General features: G+C 43.8%; 1 protein-coding gene across 3 annotated transcripts in view; it reads left to right on the top strand.

The window, feature by feature from the left end:
• The window catches only part of fmnl3 (formin-like 3), a 35772-nt gene that overhangs the window by 2186 nt on the left and 12737 nt on the right, over window positions 1-20849 (top strand). For 2 of the 3 annotated variants that reach the window (XM_015967900.3, XM_015967899.3), the window contains exons 2-6: window positions 17187-17270; window positions 17380-17460; window positions 17620-17696; window positions 20154-20237; window positions 20622-20762. In XM_015967900.3, the coding sequence (XP_015823386.3) occupies window positions 17187-17270; window positions 17380-17460; window positions 17620-17696; window positions 20154-20237; window positions 20622-20762 (467 nt within the window). The remainder of the gene's footprint in view (window positions 1-17186; window positions 17271-17379; window positions 17461-17619; window positions 17697-20153; window positions 20238-20621; window positions 20763-20849) is intronic. The other variant, XM_070544617.1, reaches the window with a different exon arrangement.

The following is a 20849-nucleotide window of genomic DNA, read 5'->3' as shown; positions in this document are numbered from 1 at the left end:
TTCATGTTCAGCCTGCATGAAAAACTCAGAGTGATCGATTATAATCAAAAACAATCATTAAAAATGTTTTTTCAGTGTTTCACACCTTTAAGACATTAAAAGTGGACCAAGAAAATATCCCCCACAACATTACACTATCAACAGCATGAACTCTTGAAATGAGGGACGATGGAGCCACGTTTTCTTGTTGGTGACACCAAATTCTGACTTGACCATCTAAGTATTGCAGCTAAAATCAAGACTCGTCAGACCAGGGAATGCTTTTCCAGTTTCTTGTTGTCCAGTGCCGGTGATCCTGTGTGACTTGTAGCCTGTGTTTCCTGACAGGAGCAGATGGGATCTTCTGCTGTAGTTCATCTGTCTCAAGGCTCAACCTGTTCTGCAGACCATGATCATAACAAAGGGTTATTGGAGCTGCTGCCATTTTATCTTCTCTTTTTCATTCCATCCTCATTAACTCATAGAGGTGGTTGTAGGTGCAAATCCCTGATTAGCTATTTGTGTTAGTAGTCAGTTGAGCAAGTGCACCTAATAAAGTGGCCAGTGAGTGTAAAAGTGACGTTGGTTTAACAAAATAATATCCTGGACTGTTCTGGTGAAAATCTGAGTCATTTTAGTGTGATGGGAAACCTGAAGCTCAAAGGCTTCTATTATTTATTTAAGTTGCCGTAGTTACTCATTTTGCCGTCCTGCACAGAAAGAGCAGAGAGAGAAAGGTGTGATTTTACTGTGGTTTGTGTTTTTAACCAGTGCGACACACTCATTCCTTCTAGACTTGTCATTGTGAGGTTGCTATTGGCAACGGTGCAAGATGTTCTTCTCCAAACACTGACCAGAGTGACATCCGTCTTTTTGGATTATCAGTTTGAAGATTAATAACACCTGACCTGAAACTTTGGGTTCTGATTGAACTTCAAAAATATTAATGTATACCTTCTAAATAAACATTAACATAACAGTAACTTGAACCCCAATAGCGTCTTTTTTGAAGGATGAGAAGCCACAATGGACTGAAAACATTTCCTCAAAATAAAAAGAAAATATTAGGTTTCAGGTTTGAAACTTTGTTTGAGAATAAAATAGAACAAACAGTGAGGAAATTCACTTGTTACAGCAGCACCAACATTTAAGAAAATAATTAGAAGAAAAATAATAACAAAGGTACATGTGTGTACACATAGGCAGTATGCTATTATTGTAACCTTTTACTACTAAAAACCACAAATTAAAATAAAATGTGGTTTATAGAACTATGCAGCACACTGTAAGGGACACAGACATACTATGTAAATCTGTTATTGCACAAGTATTGAACACATACTGAGTATCACATTGATGTTATTGTGCACCTGGATAATGCCAGTACCAGTTAAACTGAGGAGTTATACACTCTTACTGCAGAGGGGATGAATGACCAATGGTAACGTTCTGTTTTACATCTGGGATGTCTCAGTCTGCCTCTGAAGGATCTGTTCATGGTCTCCACAGTGGAACGCAGTGGGTGGAAGTTTTTTTTTTTAAGATGGAGCTCATCTTCTCCAGCATCTTCTTTTCACGCATCTCCTCAACTGAATCTAATTGGCAGCCCAGAACCGAGCTAGCTTTCTTAACTATCTCAGTCAGTGCTGCCTGCACCCCAACAGACCACAGCAGAGTCAACAACAGAGTCAACAACAGAGTGATAAAAGGATTTTAGCAGCTGAGAATTAACTCCAAAGGATTTCAGCCTCCTCAGGAGGTGGAGGTGGCTTTGGGCCTTCTTATACAGAGCATCTGTGTTGTTGGACTAGCTCAGTTTGCTTTTGAGGTGAACACCCAGGTACTTAAAGGTATCCACCACAGTGTTCTCCCTGGATGTTTACTTAGTGAGGAGGAGTGTTTCTCTGGAAGTCAATCACCATTTCCTTTGTCTTACTGGTGTTTAAGCAAAGGTGGTTACACTCACACCAGTGCACATAAGTCCACAGTGACTGACCTGTACTCCAGGTCATTCCCCCAGACACACAGTCGACAATGGCCGAGTAATAATCATGGTGCATGGTGGCACAGTTTTTAGCACTGTTGCCTTGCAGGTTCAAAACCCAGCTGCAGCCTTTCTTCACGGAGGTGCATGTTCTCCCCATGCATGAGTGGGTTTCCTTTGGGTACTCCGGTTCCCAAACAGTCACAACGTGCCCTATAGCTAAACAATTGCACGTTGCTTTAGTTAAAAGCGTCTGCCCAAATTAATAAACATAAATATAAACACAAAAACGGGAGGTGACTGCTGCTGGTGTTGCAGGAGAAGTCTGAATGGTAGAAGGTAAAGAGAAAGGGTGAGAGCCTGTACCCTGCACAGAACCACCTCAGATGTACAGTTGTGTAGCCTCACGTACTGTGGCCTGTTGGTGAGGTAGTTGATGACTGCAGTCAGATGCATGTCTGCACCTCTCATCTTCTGCTGCAGTAGACAACAAAAACATACAGACGCTTTGTTCTCCATGTGAGAAGTTCAGAGTCTCCTTCAACTTACAACATTCAAACACTTTATGATGTTTATCAGCCAAACCACGCCTCGATTTAGACTTTTACTGGAGCCTGACTGAACCTGAAGCAGCTGGGATGAGAATCAGCTCCTCTAAATCCAAGATCGTGGTCCTGAATCGGAAAAGGGTAGAATGCCTTCTCTGTGTCGGGGTGAGGTCCTGCGTCAAGTGGAGGAGGAGTTTAAATATCTTGGGGTCTTGTTCATGATGAGGAAAAGATGGAGCTTGGGATCGATAGTCGGATTGGTGCTGCATCTGCAGTGATGTGGGTGTTGCACGGATCTGCCGTGATGAAGAGAGAGCTGAGCCGAGAGGCAAAGCTATGAATTTGCCGGTCGATCTACGTTTCAACCCTCACCTAAGGTCACGAGCTTTGAGTAGTGACCGAAAGAATGACATGACAGATACAAGCAGCTGAATTGAGTTTTCTCCGCAGGGTTTCTGGGCTTTCGCTTAGAGATAGGGTGAGACACGATCTTCTGGGAGGGGCTTGGAGTAAATCCGCTGCTCCTCCACATTGAGAGGAGCCAGCTATGGTGGCTCTGGCATCTGGTCAGGATGCTTCCTTGACGCCTCCTTGGTGAGGTTTTCCGGGCACATCCAACCGGGAGAAGACCTAAAGGAAGATCCAGAATACACTGTAGGGACTAAGCCTCACAGTTGGCAGGGAACGCCTTGGCGTTTCCCTGGAGGAGCTGGCCCAAGTGGCTGGTGAGAGGGAAGTCTCGGCCTCTAGGATACTGTCCCCGCGACCTGACCCCCCGAGTAAGCGGATGGAAATGGATGGATGGATGGAGAACCATAGGCTTTAAAGTTAGTTAAATATTGTCAACATTAAACACTTCTGAGTCTCTAGAGCTGACCTCTCATGAAAAGCAACTAGCAACAAGTCATTCAGCCATTTATTCTCTTTATAGAATTAAGATAATTATAGACAACACTGTGGGCACTCCACATGCAGGTTATTGAGAAGTTTAAAGAATGTGAGAAGCTTTTGAGTCAAGAACATTTCCAATGAAGAAAGCCTGGAAATAGTTTTTTGTATCAACACACTGTACATCCTGCCTAGAGCCAAGCTGCCTGTAGCTGTTTGAGTTCCCTGCAACTCAAAGACAATCCCTGTTATTATGTTCAGCCGTGCAGAGCAGCAGATGATTTCTGAGCATGAAGCAGTAGACTCAACATTTCAGTTGTGTTGGTGAGTGGGAAAAGTTTTCAGCTTCCAACTCCACCCCACTCTACCCCATAATAACTACAGATTTCCTTTACTTTGTGGGAAAGAACAACACAGTTGTATATTTTAGTCCTTATCAGACAATGTCCCTCTGCTCGGTTCGTCTCTTGTTGTGGAGATAAAGATAAATCAAAGGACTGGCATCATGGCTGGAGCTCTTTAAGAAGGCAAGGATGTTAAAGCCAAACACATAGATGTAGCTTCCCATAAACATTAAGAAATTGCTCATTTATTTTCCTCTGGAAAACTGTTTCCTGCTTTTTGACAACATACTGATGATAATTTATGTGTCTGCATCTGCGTGGTAGGACCGCCCCTCTTTTCTGTCTCAGTCGCGACGCACAGACGTCCCAGTGGACTGACAGCAGCCCAAAATGATGTCATGGTTGCAGCAGCATTCGCCAGAGTAGCAATACCCCAGCACTAATGACTTTAGCAGGGTCGCTCAGCAGTAGACGGTGAGAAGGGGTGGAGGAGGGGCGAGCCCCCCTGAGTTAACATATTAGCATGCTTCATGTGGTCATCTAGTAAAACGCTTTGGCCAGGTCTAAACTGCAACATGTGCTAAAGGCATCATTTTCTTTGTCCTACAGCATCCTTAGACTCAGTTGCAGTTGTGGCTGGAAAACAGCAGGGTGGAATTTTCTGCCTTCATTTTTTAACAGGGGAAATAGTTGTGCAGGCATCCGCTGCTGCGGTTGGTTCACGTTACAAGCAGAACTTTGTTTTTACTGATCATTATGAAGCCTTGGATAAAGCTCTGCCTACTTACTGATATCTGTAGTGTAGGCAAATAACTTCTGTCTTGGTCAGTTTTTTGGAATTCAAAATATAAATGGAACATCTCGTTCAGAGTTTCCTACCATTTCCCCCCTCATTCCCCTGGCTATGGGTAGAGCCTGTACAATAACTCTTTCCACGATTCTGTTCATATGAAAATGATGTGAGATGAGTGAGTGGCATTTCAAAGCCCGGGTGACTGAGCGCCGATCCGCTGCTGGATTCCTGCGGGCTGGTCTCAGGCGGAGGCCACAGGAGAACTCAAAAGAAGGAACGGTCCCTTTGAACTGGCATTCTCCCACTGTTCCTGCTCATAACGACTTTACCAACAGCACACTGGCGTTTAGGGGCTGCGACAGAAGCAGCACCATGATTATTTTCACTACATTTTCACAGTCTTAACAAGAACCAAGACAACTGAGCACATCACTCCCATTCTTATGTCTCTACATTGGTTACCAGTAAACTGCAGAATTGATTTCAAAGTGCTTTTACTAGTTTATAAATCACTCAGTGGCATGGGGCCAGAATACTTGTCACATCGCTTTCCTGTATATACACCCAGCAGGGCTCTGAGATCCATAAAACAGTCAGCTGGTAGACCTCTGGGTCAGAACATAACAGGAGCCTCTTTAAGAAAACAATGCTGCCAATTTGCCACAACGCCGTGGCGGCATCAGGCCCCACAGTCCCCGTGCAGTCTCTGGAGATTTGAACCTCAGCTCTAACGAAGAGCTCTACATTGCTCCAGTTTTCTGTCTCAATTGATTCTGTCTGTTACAAACATGAAACCCATGTTTACTTTCATTCTCAATATAGTTGTTTCCTGCTGGAGCTTGGCAGTAACTCCCAACGGGGTCATGACACCTCCCTTTGTTGCGCCAAGGCGTAAAATGCATTCACAAGTTTGGCGTTGCTGTAATATTACTACCAAGCGTGGTGGCACAAATTCTGCTAAATTCCTGCAATGCCATGCCGCCACAGCGCGTTCATAAGACACATCGTGGCAGCAGTATTACACCAATTGGTTGGCACGATGTGTCTTCTAAAAAGAGCGAGGGTGAAGCTGCTTTTAGCTACTATACCACAAACTGATGGAATCAATTACCCATGATCTCAAATTTGCTCCATCTCATGTAACTTTTTAATCCAACTGGAAACATTTCATGTATTCATCAGCCTTTCTTATGCTGCACCTTCTGCACTGTAACTGCAATAAATTTGCGTGTTTCATTTGATCTAAATGTATTTGTGTATTTTAGTTGTACTGCCACGTTATTTTAAAGTTCGTGCTATTCTCGCTAATGGGTAGCACATTGAATTAGCTCTGTGGGTGAAATGTGCCATACAAATAAAGCTGCTTGGCTTTGCCATGCCTATTTTATCACAGGAAAAACTATGACACAGATTTTTTTATTTAGTCCTGACATTGATTTATATAATGCGGCTGTACTTTCTTTAAAGTTTTGATTGTTCAACAAAGGGTTTCACCATTAAATAGCTGCAAATGTTGGAGAAACTACAGACAGAGAGGTTAGCGTTGCGTTGGCGTTCACACTTGCTGACACGGTGACTCTGACGCTCTGACATCACCGCCTCATCGTGGCTGGAGCTTTAGTGTTTCACTAAAACCTCTCAAGCGGAACTAATAGAATCAAGCTGTGCATTGAGTTTAAAGGCATAAAACATAAATCTTTTTTATTTGTTAAAATGGCGTTTGCATTTTTTCGCCAAATATGACAACTGCGTTTCTAATGGGAGAAAATATTTGCTGCATCACCCATTGGTGTGTCAGAGGCAGAAGGGGATTATGGGAGCTGAAAGCACATACTAACTTAGTTTTAGAGCAACCGTGAAGGCAGACTGGGGTTATCAGAGGGCTCTTTGCAGCCTCAGGCCACCATTCCTCTGTCTGGGATGGTTTATGGGGACTTTAGGTGTTTTGCAACCTTTTCCTGTGTTGTGATTTTGCAAAACAAAGGTCAAGGTAAAGACCACACTTTAGTAAAGTAAAAATATCCTCATAGAGAAGTCAGGTGTTATAAGTAGAAATGATCTTAATAAAAGAATCAACATTTGAGAAGTGCAGCTGTTGGTTTCAACATGACTTTTGGTTCATTTTCTTTCCTGAAAACAGAAAGAAAAGCTCCATCTTTGTGAAAACAAACACATTTAACATTTTGTATTTAATCCTTTTTACATTTTGAAAGTGAAGTTCTGGTTAGACAGAGCCAGGCCAGCTGTTTACATCTGTTTCCTGTGTTTATAACAGCTGTTGCGTGCCGTTTCACACTTGGATATCTCCCCTGAGCAGAATAAAGTTGAGCAAAATGAAACTAGAAGTTGTTTTCTTTTTCTTATCTGATTCATGATCAAAATTAAGCTGTGTGTTCAGATCACTGAAAGTCTGTTTGCCATTTATGTGCAACCAATTGTTTTAGGTTTTTCCTGTGTTTGTGTGCAGCTGAGTGTGCCGATGGGGGTTTGCATGAGGCTCTAATGCAGCTGCACCGCGGCTCTAGGTTGTAGAAGTGGTTTCCTCTTCAGTACAAAGGGGACTCTGTCAGTCAGTGTTGTTTTAGAAAGGGGGCCTCATCTCTCTGGTGCGTTTTGTGCAACTACAGTCTTTTATTTTCTCCAAAGAAATGTAATAAATTGATTTAAAAGCCCAGATGACCACAGCTGGATGCCACCTCAGATGGATATTAATATTGATGTGAAGTTTTATTCACTTCCTGTTCTCCCTTTTAAAAAATATCACTTTAGGTGAATCAAACAAAAATGAAAAACAGAAGCTATTTTTTAAGACTCATGACTGCTGATGTCATAAATAAATGTTTGTCTTCACTTTATTGTGGTTTCCCTTCCTCTTTTTATTAAATACCTCAGTTTATGACTTTGAGTTTCTCCACAGCTCAGGCTCAGATTTGATGCACTTTCACTTTATTGCCATGATTTTTAAAGTGTTAACAGGCCCGGCTGGCGTGAGTTATCAAGGCATTCACATACCTGCATTCCCAGCATTCCCTGTGAATTTCGCCTGTTGGCTGGGGGCTTCCCTGGGGGCCCGTCTTGGATGCACAGAGGAGACGGAGCAGGATGTCCGCCTTGCTGGAATGAACAGAAAGTAAACTGAGTGTTGTTTCTAACCTATACTTAACCTCGCTTCTTTGTTTGCGTTGAGATGTCCTGTTTAAGACATATAAACCCAATTGTGTGACTGTCAGATGGAGCACCGGCCCAGTTGTAGTTCAATACGTCAAAGTAAGCAAGCATTCATTCTAAGTTTGACGCCAGTTGTGGAACATCTGGCTTTAGGAAGACCTCGGATTGTACAGCACTTATCCCCCTCCCTTCATCTGCTGTTATTGGTTAGCCTTCAAAGAAACCAGTGGGGAAGATCATCTCTCACCTGAACCAAATTATCACTGCTGTTGATCACAACCTCATCTCCGCTTAAACAAACGGAGAAACAAATGGGCTCTGTGAGGGGGAGCTTCTTGATTTATGAACTGGAAGCAGCGTTTCACCACCTTCCTGTTGTTGTGTGGAACATCCTTTTTGGCCGTGTTGAAAAGAAGAGATTGGAAGTTATTTATCTCAGCAGTCTCGCTCGGAGGTCACAGACCAGCAGACATAAGTTCACCGGAGAAGATAGCAAGCATTTGACAGCTGGAGGAGGGAGTTGATGTTTCAGCGTGAGGACTGGGAAGTCTAAAGGAGCACAAAGAAGCTCACACCACAGCTGTAAACTTGTGATTTTAAGGGGTTTTAACAGCCCATACTTTAAGATGTAAAACATCTCAGGGAAAGTTTAAGCCTTTAAAATGACTTTGACCATTTGTCTGCCCTTAAATAAGTAATCAAAGAACAAACATTTTATATTAGATGATATTACAATTTTTACAAAAAGAGATTTTCTTATTCGTTTTTAAATGTTTAAAGTAGCACAGAGCAGTTTCCTGCTTCTCTGCCCTACTGGTTGAAAGTGGAATTACAACTGTCGTAAATAATCCTGCTGTAGCTAGCGCCAACAACAAGCTAACACTAACACAATCCAGCTAATGCTAAAATAAACCCCAAAGTAAAACGATCCACACTGTTGGTCAAAAAATATTACTTACAAGTTCAGTAGCAACAAAGCCAGGTCACCATCAGTCTGTGTTTTTGTAGCCTCCTTTAGTCCTCACAAAATAGTGTAGACCGTGTTCATGTTCACTCTGATTTTTGTTGTTTTCTTTGCCTCCAAAGACATTACTTTCTAGCTGTTTTTACAAAACAATGCCGTCAATTAGCCGCAACGCTGTGGCGGCATCAGGGAGCCTTAGGTCGTTTATAGGTAGTCAGACCATGGCAGTGATGTGCAGTCTCTGGCGATCTGATTTCCATTTCTAACAGAGAGAAGTTCCTGGAGCGCTACATTGCTGTAGTTTGTTGTCTCTGCTAATTCTGTTCAAAAAGCAAAACTTACGGCCCGAGTTTACTTTCATTTTCAGTGTAGTTGCTGGCCTGAGCTCAGCAGTAATCTCCCACTTCATCATGACACTTTCCTTTGTTGCACCAAGGCGCAATCGCCGTTTATGAGGCAGACAATTACAGCTAAATTACTACCAAGTGAGGCGGAACAAATGCCGCAAAATTTGCGCAAAGTGCCAGCATGGCACATTTATAAGACACACCATTGTGGTAATTTTATTTTATTGTTGATCGGTGAACTGAAAAAGCTAATTGCTAGCGTAACAGGTAACAGCCATAAAGCAGGTTAAGAGCGCCCCCTATAGGACACCTACCCACTCCAGTAAAGTGTCAAGTGCAGTATCTGGCCAATAGAGGGCCGCAGACTGGTGTCCAATTCAATTCAATTCAATTCAAAATACTTTATTAATCCCAGAGGGAAATTGATTGCTGTAGTAGCTCAGAATAATAATAATAATCAAGTCATCAAAGAGTTATTGTACATTACAATGGCTGTTGGCAGGAAGGATCTCCAGTAGCGGTCAGTGTTGCTGTGAAACTGAAGAAGCCTCTGACTGAAGACACTCTTCCGTTGTCGGACAGTCTTGTGAAGAGAATGCTCAGGGTTGTCCATAATTTTCTTGATTCTCTGGAGAATCCTTCTTTGCATTATCTCCTCCAGTGGTTCCACAGTCGTCCCCAGAACAGAACCAGACTTTTTTTTATTAGGCTGTTGAGCCTCTTCAGGTCCCTGCTTCTGATGCTACTACCCCAACAGACGATGGCTGAAGAGATTACACTCTCAACAACAGACTTGTAGAAGATCTGCAGCATCTTGCTACAGACATTGAAGGACCTAAGCATCCTCAAGAAGTGCAGTCTGCTGTGTCCCTTCTTGTAAACAGCTTGGCTGTTCTTTCTCCAGTCCAGTCTGTTGTCCAGGTGAACTCCAACACTCTAACTCCAAATATGAAACGGGTCAAGTTTTGCAACTCAACAATCACTGATTCTCTATCACTGAGAATCAATTTAGACCTTTTGGTTTTTGCCTTTTGGTTTCAGAATTGTTCCAACGATCTGATTCAAAGATGCATTTTGGGTGTTGACAGCAGCTGCTTGACTCTTAGTTTTTTCACTGTTCATCTATTTTTATTGTTGTCTCTTCCCATAAACATTCCTAGGTTTTACTTTGTAAGAAGTATCAAATGGAGTGAATGAAGAGGAAAACTGATCCCAAGTTTACTTCTTTGCTTTTGAAAAGAAAAAAGTACTCAGCTTCTTTTATTTTCAATCTGTTGGTCAGGAATTGGTAGTGTGTGTGCTTTGTTGGCCTCTCCTCCTTCCACCACTTTTGTGCAGCCTTTGTTTTGCTCGCCAGGTTTGGGTTACCTCGCCAAAGAGTGACAGGCTGATCGGGTGTCTGCTCAGAGAAACGGGGGCAGTGTTTTCTCACACTCTGCTCTGTCGCTTTCAGCTCACTCAGACGTTACCAAGGAACTGCAGAAGCACACTAAATTACACTCATAGGAAGAAAAAAACCCACACTGTTAAAATCACATACAGATAATCTTCATGTTCAAATATAGCAAGGTAGTCAGGGCAGTTTTTGATTTCCTGAAGAGTTGCGGATATCCCTTCAGCGCCATGACGACAACATCCTGCCTCCTCTCATTGTGTTTCAATGACTTGGAAAAGGAGGAATCCAAACAACACCCCTGACTGTAGCATCCATGAAGCTGATGTTACGTGAGTCTAGCACGCTTACATTTATCATCAGTGATATCATCTATGCTGGTGACCAGTTGCACGTCGTTGGAGAGTCAGACATCAACTCTAAATCACACAAAAAGCCAAAAGTTGACTTTATTTTTTGCTTTTTTTTCTGTCCATCTCAGAGTTTGTTGAGGTTATTGCTATTTTTTCCTGTTGGAGACGTTTATTTTGAACCACTTCCAGTCTTTTCTGGTTTAGGAGGAATTGATGCGTCATTTTCCATCTGAACTATACATGGTTATTATTCCTAAATCACCATGTGTTTGTCCCTGTTGGCTCCTCTTTCTAACAGTTGGGTAGTTTTTTCTACCCTTTTCAGCCAGAATAACTGTTTTACTCTATATCGGATGCAAATTGGCTGTTTTCATTCATATGATTTTGTTGTCATTTTGCTGAAATATTTTAATTTAAAAAATCTGTTTTTCTTGTTTACATCGTGATAAAACAAACGGGTTTTAGTCTTTTTTCTGCGTGAGTCGATAAACTGTTTCCTTCAGATGCTGTAAGATCTTGATTTTGTTAGTTTGCAGCTGATTGGAGCTGCAGGTCTCGTCTTCCTGGACTCGCCCTGATGAACAGACAGGCTTTAGTTCTGTCTGGTCCTCCATGTGTGGACTGCCACAGGGTCTGTCCACCACGGTGAGCTGTCTGAGCCACCCACACTTTTCCCAGCTGGCTGATGATAACTAAGTCTAGCCTGTATACTTTTAAAAAGTAGATAAAAACAGTGGAGATTTTTTTCCATAGAGTACGACGTACAAGGCATTCATTCCTACTAGAGACCACTACAAATGTATTAAAAGTATGAGTGATGGACCTCTTTAAAACATTGGTTTTCTATCATTTATAAAAATCTAAAAATAAAAGTTTATGGCAACTTTTTTATTCAATTTTCTAACAGGACTTGATCATTTGTTAGGTTTTAAATCACCAATAACAGAACCAGATAATCTGGTTGTGCAGCATACTGTTTATTGCACAGCAGATGACCTTGCCCACCTGCTATTGTAAGCAACTATCCATAAAAGAGAGAAGAAAATGTTCAAATATCAAAGGATGGATATGGCAGGGCATCAAATCAGAACAAAGCTCAACACTGGATCCTTTGTGAGGCCATTCTCAGGTCAAGCAAGAAAACCATGTGCAGGAGGAGAGTCTGTGGGCAGCTTGGTGAAATAACATGCACAAACATTTTTGGAATATTTGTCCTTTTCTCCTAAAATGGCCTAATGGATCCTAAACTTTGAAGTGCTGCTGGATAACTCTCCCACAAAAAAGCGACCTCTTTCAGCTTCATAAACACAGGAAGTGAAAGATAGCATCGCTGTGGGAGAAAGTGAAATGAAATTAGCTAAATTAGGTTACTTGGCTTGAATTCCCCAAACCTTGTCAGGAAGGAAACCTGCTCTCTGCCTTTTTGGCCCTGCATCACTGGAACACACATTTTGGAGTGGCGGCAGCAGCTTCACACTCACCTGTGTTTGTTTGCATCACGTGAGTCTCCAACTGACAGCTGAACATGAATATGTGAACTCATTTTGTGTATCTTCACTGCACATAATTGATTCTTTGTCCTTTTTAAAATCAGTCATCACTGAAATGCCCTCTAACAAACGGCTTTTTGTGAAATCATCAGATGCAGGAACAAAAGCTACTTTTTGGGTCCTTTCGTCTTTGCTAAGTGCACAAGTACCTCTGTGTGCATCTGGTCTGCAGGTTTTCCACTAATTCAGTTACAACAGAAAGAGCCCTAACTCTTCTTGAGAATGCATGACTAACCAACAAAATAAATATGGGCAAATCCAGAAATCACAATCCAGATATTCTCTTTTCATAATCTTTTAGCTTTATTCTCTCGTTATAATTTACAGTCCCCAGAAGAACATAATTTATAGTGATGTGTCGGTCGCTAACGAGCCGGCTCTAAAAACCGGCTCTTTGAAGTGAACGATGTGAGCTGGCTTGTCATTGGGAGCCGTGCCCTCCCCTCCCCCCTCCCCTCTTGCTTTGGTGAACGCTACAGGCGATTGGTCAACATGTGTAACTGCGTGTCCAGACTGTCCAAACACATAGCAGTAGGGGCGGGGAAGAGGGAGGATCAGACTCAGACACACTGCAGAGCACATGTGGGTGGAGGGAGACGAGAGGGAATGAGGAGGAGGAAAAAGGCGAGCGAGAGAGAGAGGAGAGTGCGACGAAGACGGTGAGAAAATGAGCGCCAGCAGTCGGAAAGTGGAGATTTCTTAAAGTGTTCAGTTATTAAATCCATATAAATGATAAATTTTTGATATATTGCATTTGTTTACATTAGTAAATCATTTTACATATAGTTTAAAATTATTTTGGTTATAAATGTACTCTACGCAACAGAAAATCTGAGGAGCCACTTGGGAGCCAAAAGAGCCGGCTCTTTTTGGTGAGCTGAGCCAAAAGAACCGTCGTCGTCGTCGTCTTCCTCCGCTTATCCGGGTCCGGGTCGCGGGGGCAGCATCCCAACTAGGGAGCTCCAGGCCGTCCTCTCCCCGGCCTTGTCCACCAGCTCCTCCGGCAGGACCCCAAGGCGTTCCTGGACCAGATTGGAGATGTAACCTCTCCAACGTGTCCTGGGTCGACCCGGGGGCCTTCTGCCGGCAGGACATGCCCGAAACACCTCCCCGGGGAGGCGTCCAGGAGGCATCCTGACCAGATGCCCAAACCACCTCAACTGGCTCCTTTCGATCCGGAGGAGCAGCGGTTCTACTCCGAGTCCCTCCCGAATGTCCGAGCTCCTCACCCTATCTCTAAGGCTGAGCCCGGCCACCCTACGGAGGAAACTCATTTCGGCCGCTTGTATCCGCGATCTCGTTCTTTCGGTCATTACCCAAAGCTCATGACCATAGGTGAGGATTGGGACGTAGATCGACCGGTAAATCGAGAGCCTGGCTTTCTGGCTCAGCTCCCTCTTCCCCACGACAGATCGGCTCAGCGTCCGCATCACTGCAGACGCCGAACCAATCCACCTGTCGATCTCCCGATCCCTCCTACCCTCACTCGTGAACAAGACCCCGAGATACTTAAACTCCTCCACTTGAGGTAGGACCTCTCCCCCGACCCGGAGGTGGCAACCCACCCTTTTCCGGCCGAGAACCATGGTCTCAGATTTGGAGGTGCTGATCCTCATCCCAGCCGCTTCACATTCGGCCACGAACCTACCCAGCAAGAGCTGAAGGTCAGAGCTGGATGAAGCTAGGAGGACCACATCATCCGCAAAAAGCAGAGACGAGATTCTCCTGCCACCAAACTCGACACACTCCACACCACGGCTGCGTCTAGAAATTCTGTCCATAAAAGTGATGAACAGAACCGGTGACAAAGGGCAGCCCTGGCGGAGTCCAACCCTCACTGGGAACAGGTCCGACTTACTACCGGCTATGCGGACCAAACTCACGCTCCTCTGGTAAAGGGACTGAATTGCCCTTAACAGAGAGCCACCCACCCCATACTCCTGGAGCGTCCCCCACAGGGTGCCCCTGGGGACACGGTCATAAGCCTTCTCCAAATCCACAAAGCACATGTGGATTGGTTGGGCAAACTCCCATGCCCCCTCCATCACCCTTGCAAGGGTATAGAGCTGGTCCACAGTTCCACGGCCAGGACGAAAACCACATTGCTCCTCCTCTATCTGAGGTTCAACTATCGATCGGACCCTCCTCTCCAGTACCTTGGAGTAGACCTTCCAGGGAGGCTGAGGAGTGTGATCCCCCTATAGTTGGAACACACCCTCAGGTCACCCTTCTTAAAGATGGGGACCACCACCCCGGTCTGCCACTCCCTAGGAACTGCCCCCGATGACCACGCAATGTTGTAGAGACGTGTCAACCATGACAGCCCTACAACATCCATAGCCTTGAGATACCCAGGACGAACCTCATCCGCCCCCGGGGCTCCGCCGCTGTGTAGTTGTTTGACTACCTCAGCAACTTCTGCCCCCGAGATCGGACAGTCCATCCCCAGGCCTCCCAGCTCTGGTTCCTCCTCGGAATGCGCATTGGTGGGATTGAGGAGCTCCTCAAAGTATTCCTTCCACCGTCCGACTATAGCCTCAGTTGACGTCAGCAGCTCCCCATCCCCACTGTAAAAAGAGCCGGAATTCCCATCACTAGTAATTTAAAGTAAAAGTGAGGATTTTCATGCTCCTGTGCCCTACTGGCTGCAAGTGGAATAATAACTGTTGTAAACAACCCTGCTATAGCTAGCGCTAGCAACAAGCTAGCACTTAAGAGCCAACTAATACTAAAATAAACCACACGTACAAAGGTCCTCACTGTTGGAGAAAAATATTATAAGGAGCCAAAGTCTCCTACTTTTTCGGTTGACTCCCTGGAAGAACAAAAAAAAAAATGAATGCAAGTCAATGGGGCTGAAAGAGCTCTGGATCGCACATATGTTGTACTTCAATTTAAATAAAAAGTGATTATGTGTGTTTTGACCATGCCTAATAAGTATTTTGAGATTTATCAGATTGTAAAAATTCGTAATTATAAAATACCTTATATAGCCCCGTTGACTTGCATTAATTTTTTCGTTCTTCTGGATACCCATGGTCCAGAAGTAGATGGGTGTGACCTAGGCTCCCTTTTGCTTACAAGTCCAGTAGCAACAAAGCCAGGTCACCATCAGTCAGTGCTTTTGTAGCCTCCTGTAACTCCCTTAAAGCAGTGTATGCTGCGCCGATGTTTACTCTGGGTTTAGCTCTTTACTTCACCTCCAAAGCCATCACTCTCTTACGTTTACTTCCAGGCTCCGCCATGATGCCAACAGAAAAAGCAAACTTCTTCTTGTGTTTTGTATGGTTGGCAAACTGAAAATGCTAACCACTAGCATAACAGCTAACAGCCATAAAGCAGGTAAAGAGCACCCCCTAGGACACCTACCCACTCCACAAAACTATCAAGTATGGTTTTTGGTTAGCAGAGGGCTGCAGAGTGGTGTCAAATATGAAACTAGTCAAGTTTCTAACTCAACAATGACCGAGATACATGTTAGAGTTCTAGCTTCAAGTAAAAAAAAACAGGCTGTTGTTACTTTAAGATTGGTTCATATTTAAAGTTAGAAGTGTTTGATAAATACGCTGGAACAGTTTATCAAAGGGGAATAAAAGATGGGAAATGCTGCTGTGGAGTGTTAGGTTAAACCTTCACAAAGTCATTGTAATTGGTAAATAATTCCCCCCCGGAGAGAAACAGTGTCTCACAGGTCAGACGAGGGAGAAAATTTACTGCCATAAACTGCTACTATAAACAGGACACATTCCTTCTGTAATTTTGAACATCTGGTATGTAAGTCGCGTCCTCTCTGCTGTGTGGGCTTTCAAGTCTGGTCAAAATATTAAACATCTTGGCACGGCACGGGTTTCCTTGCAGCCTCTTATAGCTTCCTCATTCAAGTACGTTGTAAAACCTTTATTTTTGTGGCATTTATGTGCATTACACCATGTGCCATTAGATGAGATGCTATTATATTAAACACGGGACAGTAAATGTCACACATTTGCACCAGATTTAGTCCCTGTGTTATTCATGTTGGGCTGATGGATGGAGCAGGAACTAATTTAGAGATTTTCATGTTACAGTGTCTAATGAGTTGTTGCCATAGGAACAAGTGTCCAGGCAAAGTTGAATAAACAAGGCTGTGGTCACATCTGGTACTGAGTGGGTTAAAAGGGCAGAGTGTCGCTTCTGGATGGCAGGTTGAGTTATAGCTGCAGGTTAAAAAGCCGCGCTTACAGCCAGTTTGGGCTCATTCCATGAAAAAGTCTGAAAAATAAGAAAATTGTTGAGATAATCATTCTTAAAATCTGACAATCTCCCTCTTATTGTTCCGGGCTTAAAGATTTTCCCATCTCTCCCTGTTTGACTCAGTAAAGGAAGCCATTAGTCAGCAGCTTTTGTCATTTGTCTTGTTGTTTTTTTTTTTTTTTTACATTTTGTCCCTTCACGGTTGTCTTCAGGATATGAGCTGTTTAAGCGGTGTGGTCTCTTAACACAAATTGGAGCATTAGGGTTTCATTTGAGCCCAGTAAACATGCTGCCGCGGAATATCTCATATGGAGTTGCAGAGTGATTTTTTTTTGTCTGGATTAGAAGACAGATTTGGAAGTAAGCCCATGCTCTGATAGTAGCCTGTTGTGGTGAAAGACAAAGTGTGAGACTCATACTCAAGGCGATGCAGATCATCTCCTGAGGCAGGATGCTGAAAGTCAACACAGGAAGTTAGGTCACACAGTGGAAGTCCCTAAAAATCTGCCCTGCACGTTGCTGCCGGCGCCACAGGCTGCTAGAGCGCAGACTCAGTCACAGCTACTATAAATAGACAAACAGACAAAATGAAATTAAACAAATTCACTGCTGTAAACTGATGCCAACGATTTGTTTTTGCAGAACTCAATGAATCTTCCTCCAGACAAAGCCCGGCTGCTTAGGCAGTATGACAATGAGAAGAAGTGGGATCTGATCTGTGACCAGGTGAATCAGAAACAAACAAGCCTGCGCTGATGTCATGCATACACACACATGCCCTCGTAGCTCTGGCTGCAGCAAACATCACAGTTCTTTCTCTGATGTGTGTCTTCAGGAGAGGTTTCAGGTGAAGAATCCTCCTCACACCTACATCCAGAAGCTTAGAGGATACTTGGACCCTGGAGTCACACGAAAGGTAGAAATCAACCAGTTCACTGAAGCAGTGTTGCTCAATAGACTAAAACTGAAATAGCTTCTCAGCTTAACTCATTTCTCATGTTTAGTTTGATTTTGACCCAAACAGAAGTGCAACAATGTGTGAATCTGGAGAAAACCCAAACTTTCTTTGTTACAGAAATTTCGCAGACGTGTGCAGGAATCTACAAAAGTCTTGAGGGAGCTGGAGATTTCCCTGAGAACGAACCACATCGGGTAATCATCTCTTATCTCCTGATAAATCACACAGCTGTATTTACTCAAAGAAAGCTCAGGGAAATCTCTTTGTTGTTTGTGTTGAATAAAGAATATTCTTTTGTGTACTGCTGCTGCTGCACAATTCTCCCCCACACCGTATTGTTCTAACCCTCCAAACCCTGCAGCACACCTTGCAGAGCTGGTCCTCATAATGCCCAGATGGCAGCCATTGTGCTGCCTCGTCCACTCTCTTGGACGAAACTAGGAAAAAGTGCAGAAAAAAGCTAAGGATTTGCCTCATTTGTCAAATTTCAATTATGAGACTTACTTCTTAATTAATGGTCAAACGGTTACCTGTACAAATATGTTTTTATGAGTCACAATAAGCAAGAAGCAAAGAATAAATCTGCTTTAAATAATTTCCATGAAGAATAAAACCACTGAAATCTAAAAGGAAAACGTTTGTGCGTTGGATTGAATGTAACAGATGCTGGTCGTTTGTGTGTGTGTGTGTGTGTGTGTGTGTGTGTGTGTGTGTGTGTGTGTGTGTGTGTGTGTGTGTGTGTGTGTGTGTGTGTGTGTGTGTGTGTGTGTGTGTGTGTGTGTATTATTTGATTGGGTCCATCTGTGTGTTATACCTAACTTTGCCAGGACAATCTCAAACAGCAACTGGTTGGAGAAAAGTGGATGGAGCTAAAGGGGCTCAAAGGCAAGATGGGATCAAGAGGCTGGGGCAGGAAACTGATCATCATCGTACCTCCTCACCCCCTCCCTCCATTCCTGTTGCTTTGTCCCCCGCGCCTCTTTCTTCTCTCCCTCCTTTCCTCTGCTTCATTTGAGGCTCTTGATTGGTTTCCTGCCCGACTTACCCATTGGCTGCCTTGCAGCCGGTAATCATAACCAGCATTTTAGGACTATTTTAAGAACCTTTTACCCCAATCCTGTCGACCTCCCCCCTTTTAGAGTTTCCTGAAGAATTGGGGAGGAGCTGAAAGGGGTTCTGCGGGGGAGGCAGACTAAATACTGTTCAGTGTCAGGGTTTCGACCTGAGCCCCGCTCTCTGAAGCATATGCCCTCCACATTCTTTCTCTGGTTGCAGAGGGAATTCCTTTGTTTGGGGTTGTTTCTCTCTGTGGAAAACTGGAGCTAAATGGTGAGGAAACCCGAAGCCTGGCTCACTTTAACTTCAATCTGTTTCATTTACATGTTTGATTCTTTGAGTCCGTGCAGAAAACCCCCTTTTTAAAACTCCTGCATCAGATGAGGAAGGAACACTTTGTGACATTTCATAAAACACGCCTGGACTTGAGATGGGTTACTGAAACAGAAAGTACCTCAAAATAGGAAAAATTCCTTCATTTTTGAAGGATGGTAAATGGCATGTATGTGATATAGCGCCTTCTAGAGTCCTAGAACCTACAAAGGCACTTAACAACTCAATCAGTCATTCACACATTCACACCCTGGTGGTGATGAGCTACATTGTAGCCGCAGCTGCCCTGGGTCACACTGACAGAGGCGACTCCGCCGTACACAGGCGCCGCCGTTCCCTCCGACCACCACCAGCAGGTAAGGTGTGTTAAGTGTCGTGCCCAAGGACACAGTGACAGTGACAGACTGAGCGGGGCTCGAACCTGCAACCTTCCGATGACGGGGCGAGCACTTAACTCCTGTGTCACCGTCGCCCAAGGAGGCCAAAGAGTTGGAGAGTCGTTTTTTCTTTACTTACTTCTCCAAAAGGTTTGTTGAATGTTTAAGGAAGTGTAATTCTCCCCCAAAAGATCAGGTCTATACATCTTTACGCTGATCAATAGCACCAGCTCTAATTTATGAATTCCAATTCAAGCACATAAACTTAGTTTTTATTGGTTTTATTTTGAATCAACTTGTTTTTTACAGATATAAGAATTTTTGAAGACTTTGGTGAAATGTAAATTATTCAAACCTGTGTCCCCATTTCTCTATAAAGAGCACTGAAGCTTGATTTAGGTTGGCAAAGCACGGTGGTGGAGACACGATGATGTGGGCTTGTTCTACCACAAAACTTGAACACCTCACAGTCCATTTAACCATAAACTCCACTGAAAAAAGGGAAGATGGCTGAAATTCATCCAAATAGACAATAATAACAAACACAGAACCTTTAATAAAAGAGTGACTGAAGCAGAAATGCTCAAGCTGCTGCTGCAACTGAAGCTTCTCTACTTAACCTGGTTGAAATGAAGCAGTGCACTGAAGCGTTTATGCTTGTGGACATTTGTTCATGAATATATTCATGCAAGAAGACTCTAGGAAAAAAGAGATGACCAAATGAGGCCAAATTTTCTTTTAAGCCCAGTACAAAGACAAACTTAGAGCAAGTTATCTGTGGAGTTTGTGGATCGTTTTCTTTTTGGTTTTCTCCTCTAAAGAGTTCCTGATAAAGCAAAGGCTTTCTTTTATGATTTGACCCCTCTCTGTTTCCGTATGTCACAGGTGGGTCAGAGAGTTCCTTAATGATGAGAACAGAGGTCTGGATGTTCTGGTGGAGTACCTCTCCTTTGCTCAGTGTGCTGTCATGTGAGTACACACACACACACGCACCTTTCATGACCAAAACCTTTACTAAGGAACTGGGTAGGGCTGTGAATCCTGCCGCTGTGTCCCGTAGAAACTGCCTGTGCATCTAAAATGTGCTCCTGCATTCTTCAGGTGTTTGTATGCCTTGTTGCCTATATTGCAAACTGAATATGCTTCTGGATTGATGGGTTTAGCGTTGGATTTCATGCTACCATCTATCTGAATGGGTCAGAATCTGTGCTGAGCTCCATCATGCAGCTTCCTGTCAGTTCTGGTGATAACCTCCTGGCTCTGTAGCAGCCTGCCTCGCTAACTTAACCTCCCTCGTCACTCCTCTTTTCCTCTTTGCCTCTGTGTTGGCTTCTCTGTCTGTCTGTGGCCCAGGTTGGATTTTGAGGGCATGGAAAAGGGGGAAGATGGCTTCTTGGACAAATCATGGAGCAGGTCCATAGAGGATCTGCACCATACGGGTACCCGACCCTTCTGCAACACTCTGGTGCGCTCTGCTCGCCAGTCTGTCTTGCGGTACGTAGTTCCCCCCCTGCTATCGGCCATCCCTGTTATTGTCTGGCTCTGCTTCCGTCAAAAGCTATAAACATGTATTAGCATGCA

The sequence above is a fragment of the Nothobranchius furzeri genome, chromosome 15 (genome assembly GCF_043380555.1).
Source record: "Nothobranchius furzeri strain GRZ-AD chromosome 15, NfurGRZ-RIMD1, whole genome shotgun sequence".
Taxonomy (NCBI): Eukaryota; Metazoa; Chordata; class Actinopteri; order Cyprinodontiformes; family Nothobranchiidae; genus Nothobranchius; species Nothobranchius furzeri.
Note: the sequence above shows the minus strand (reverse complement) of the source record. Positions and strands in the feature narration are given on the sequence as shown.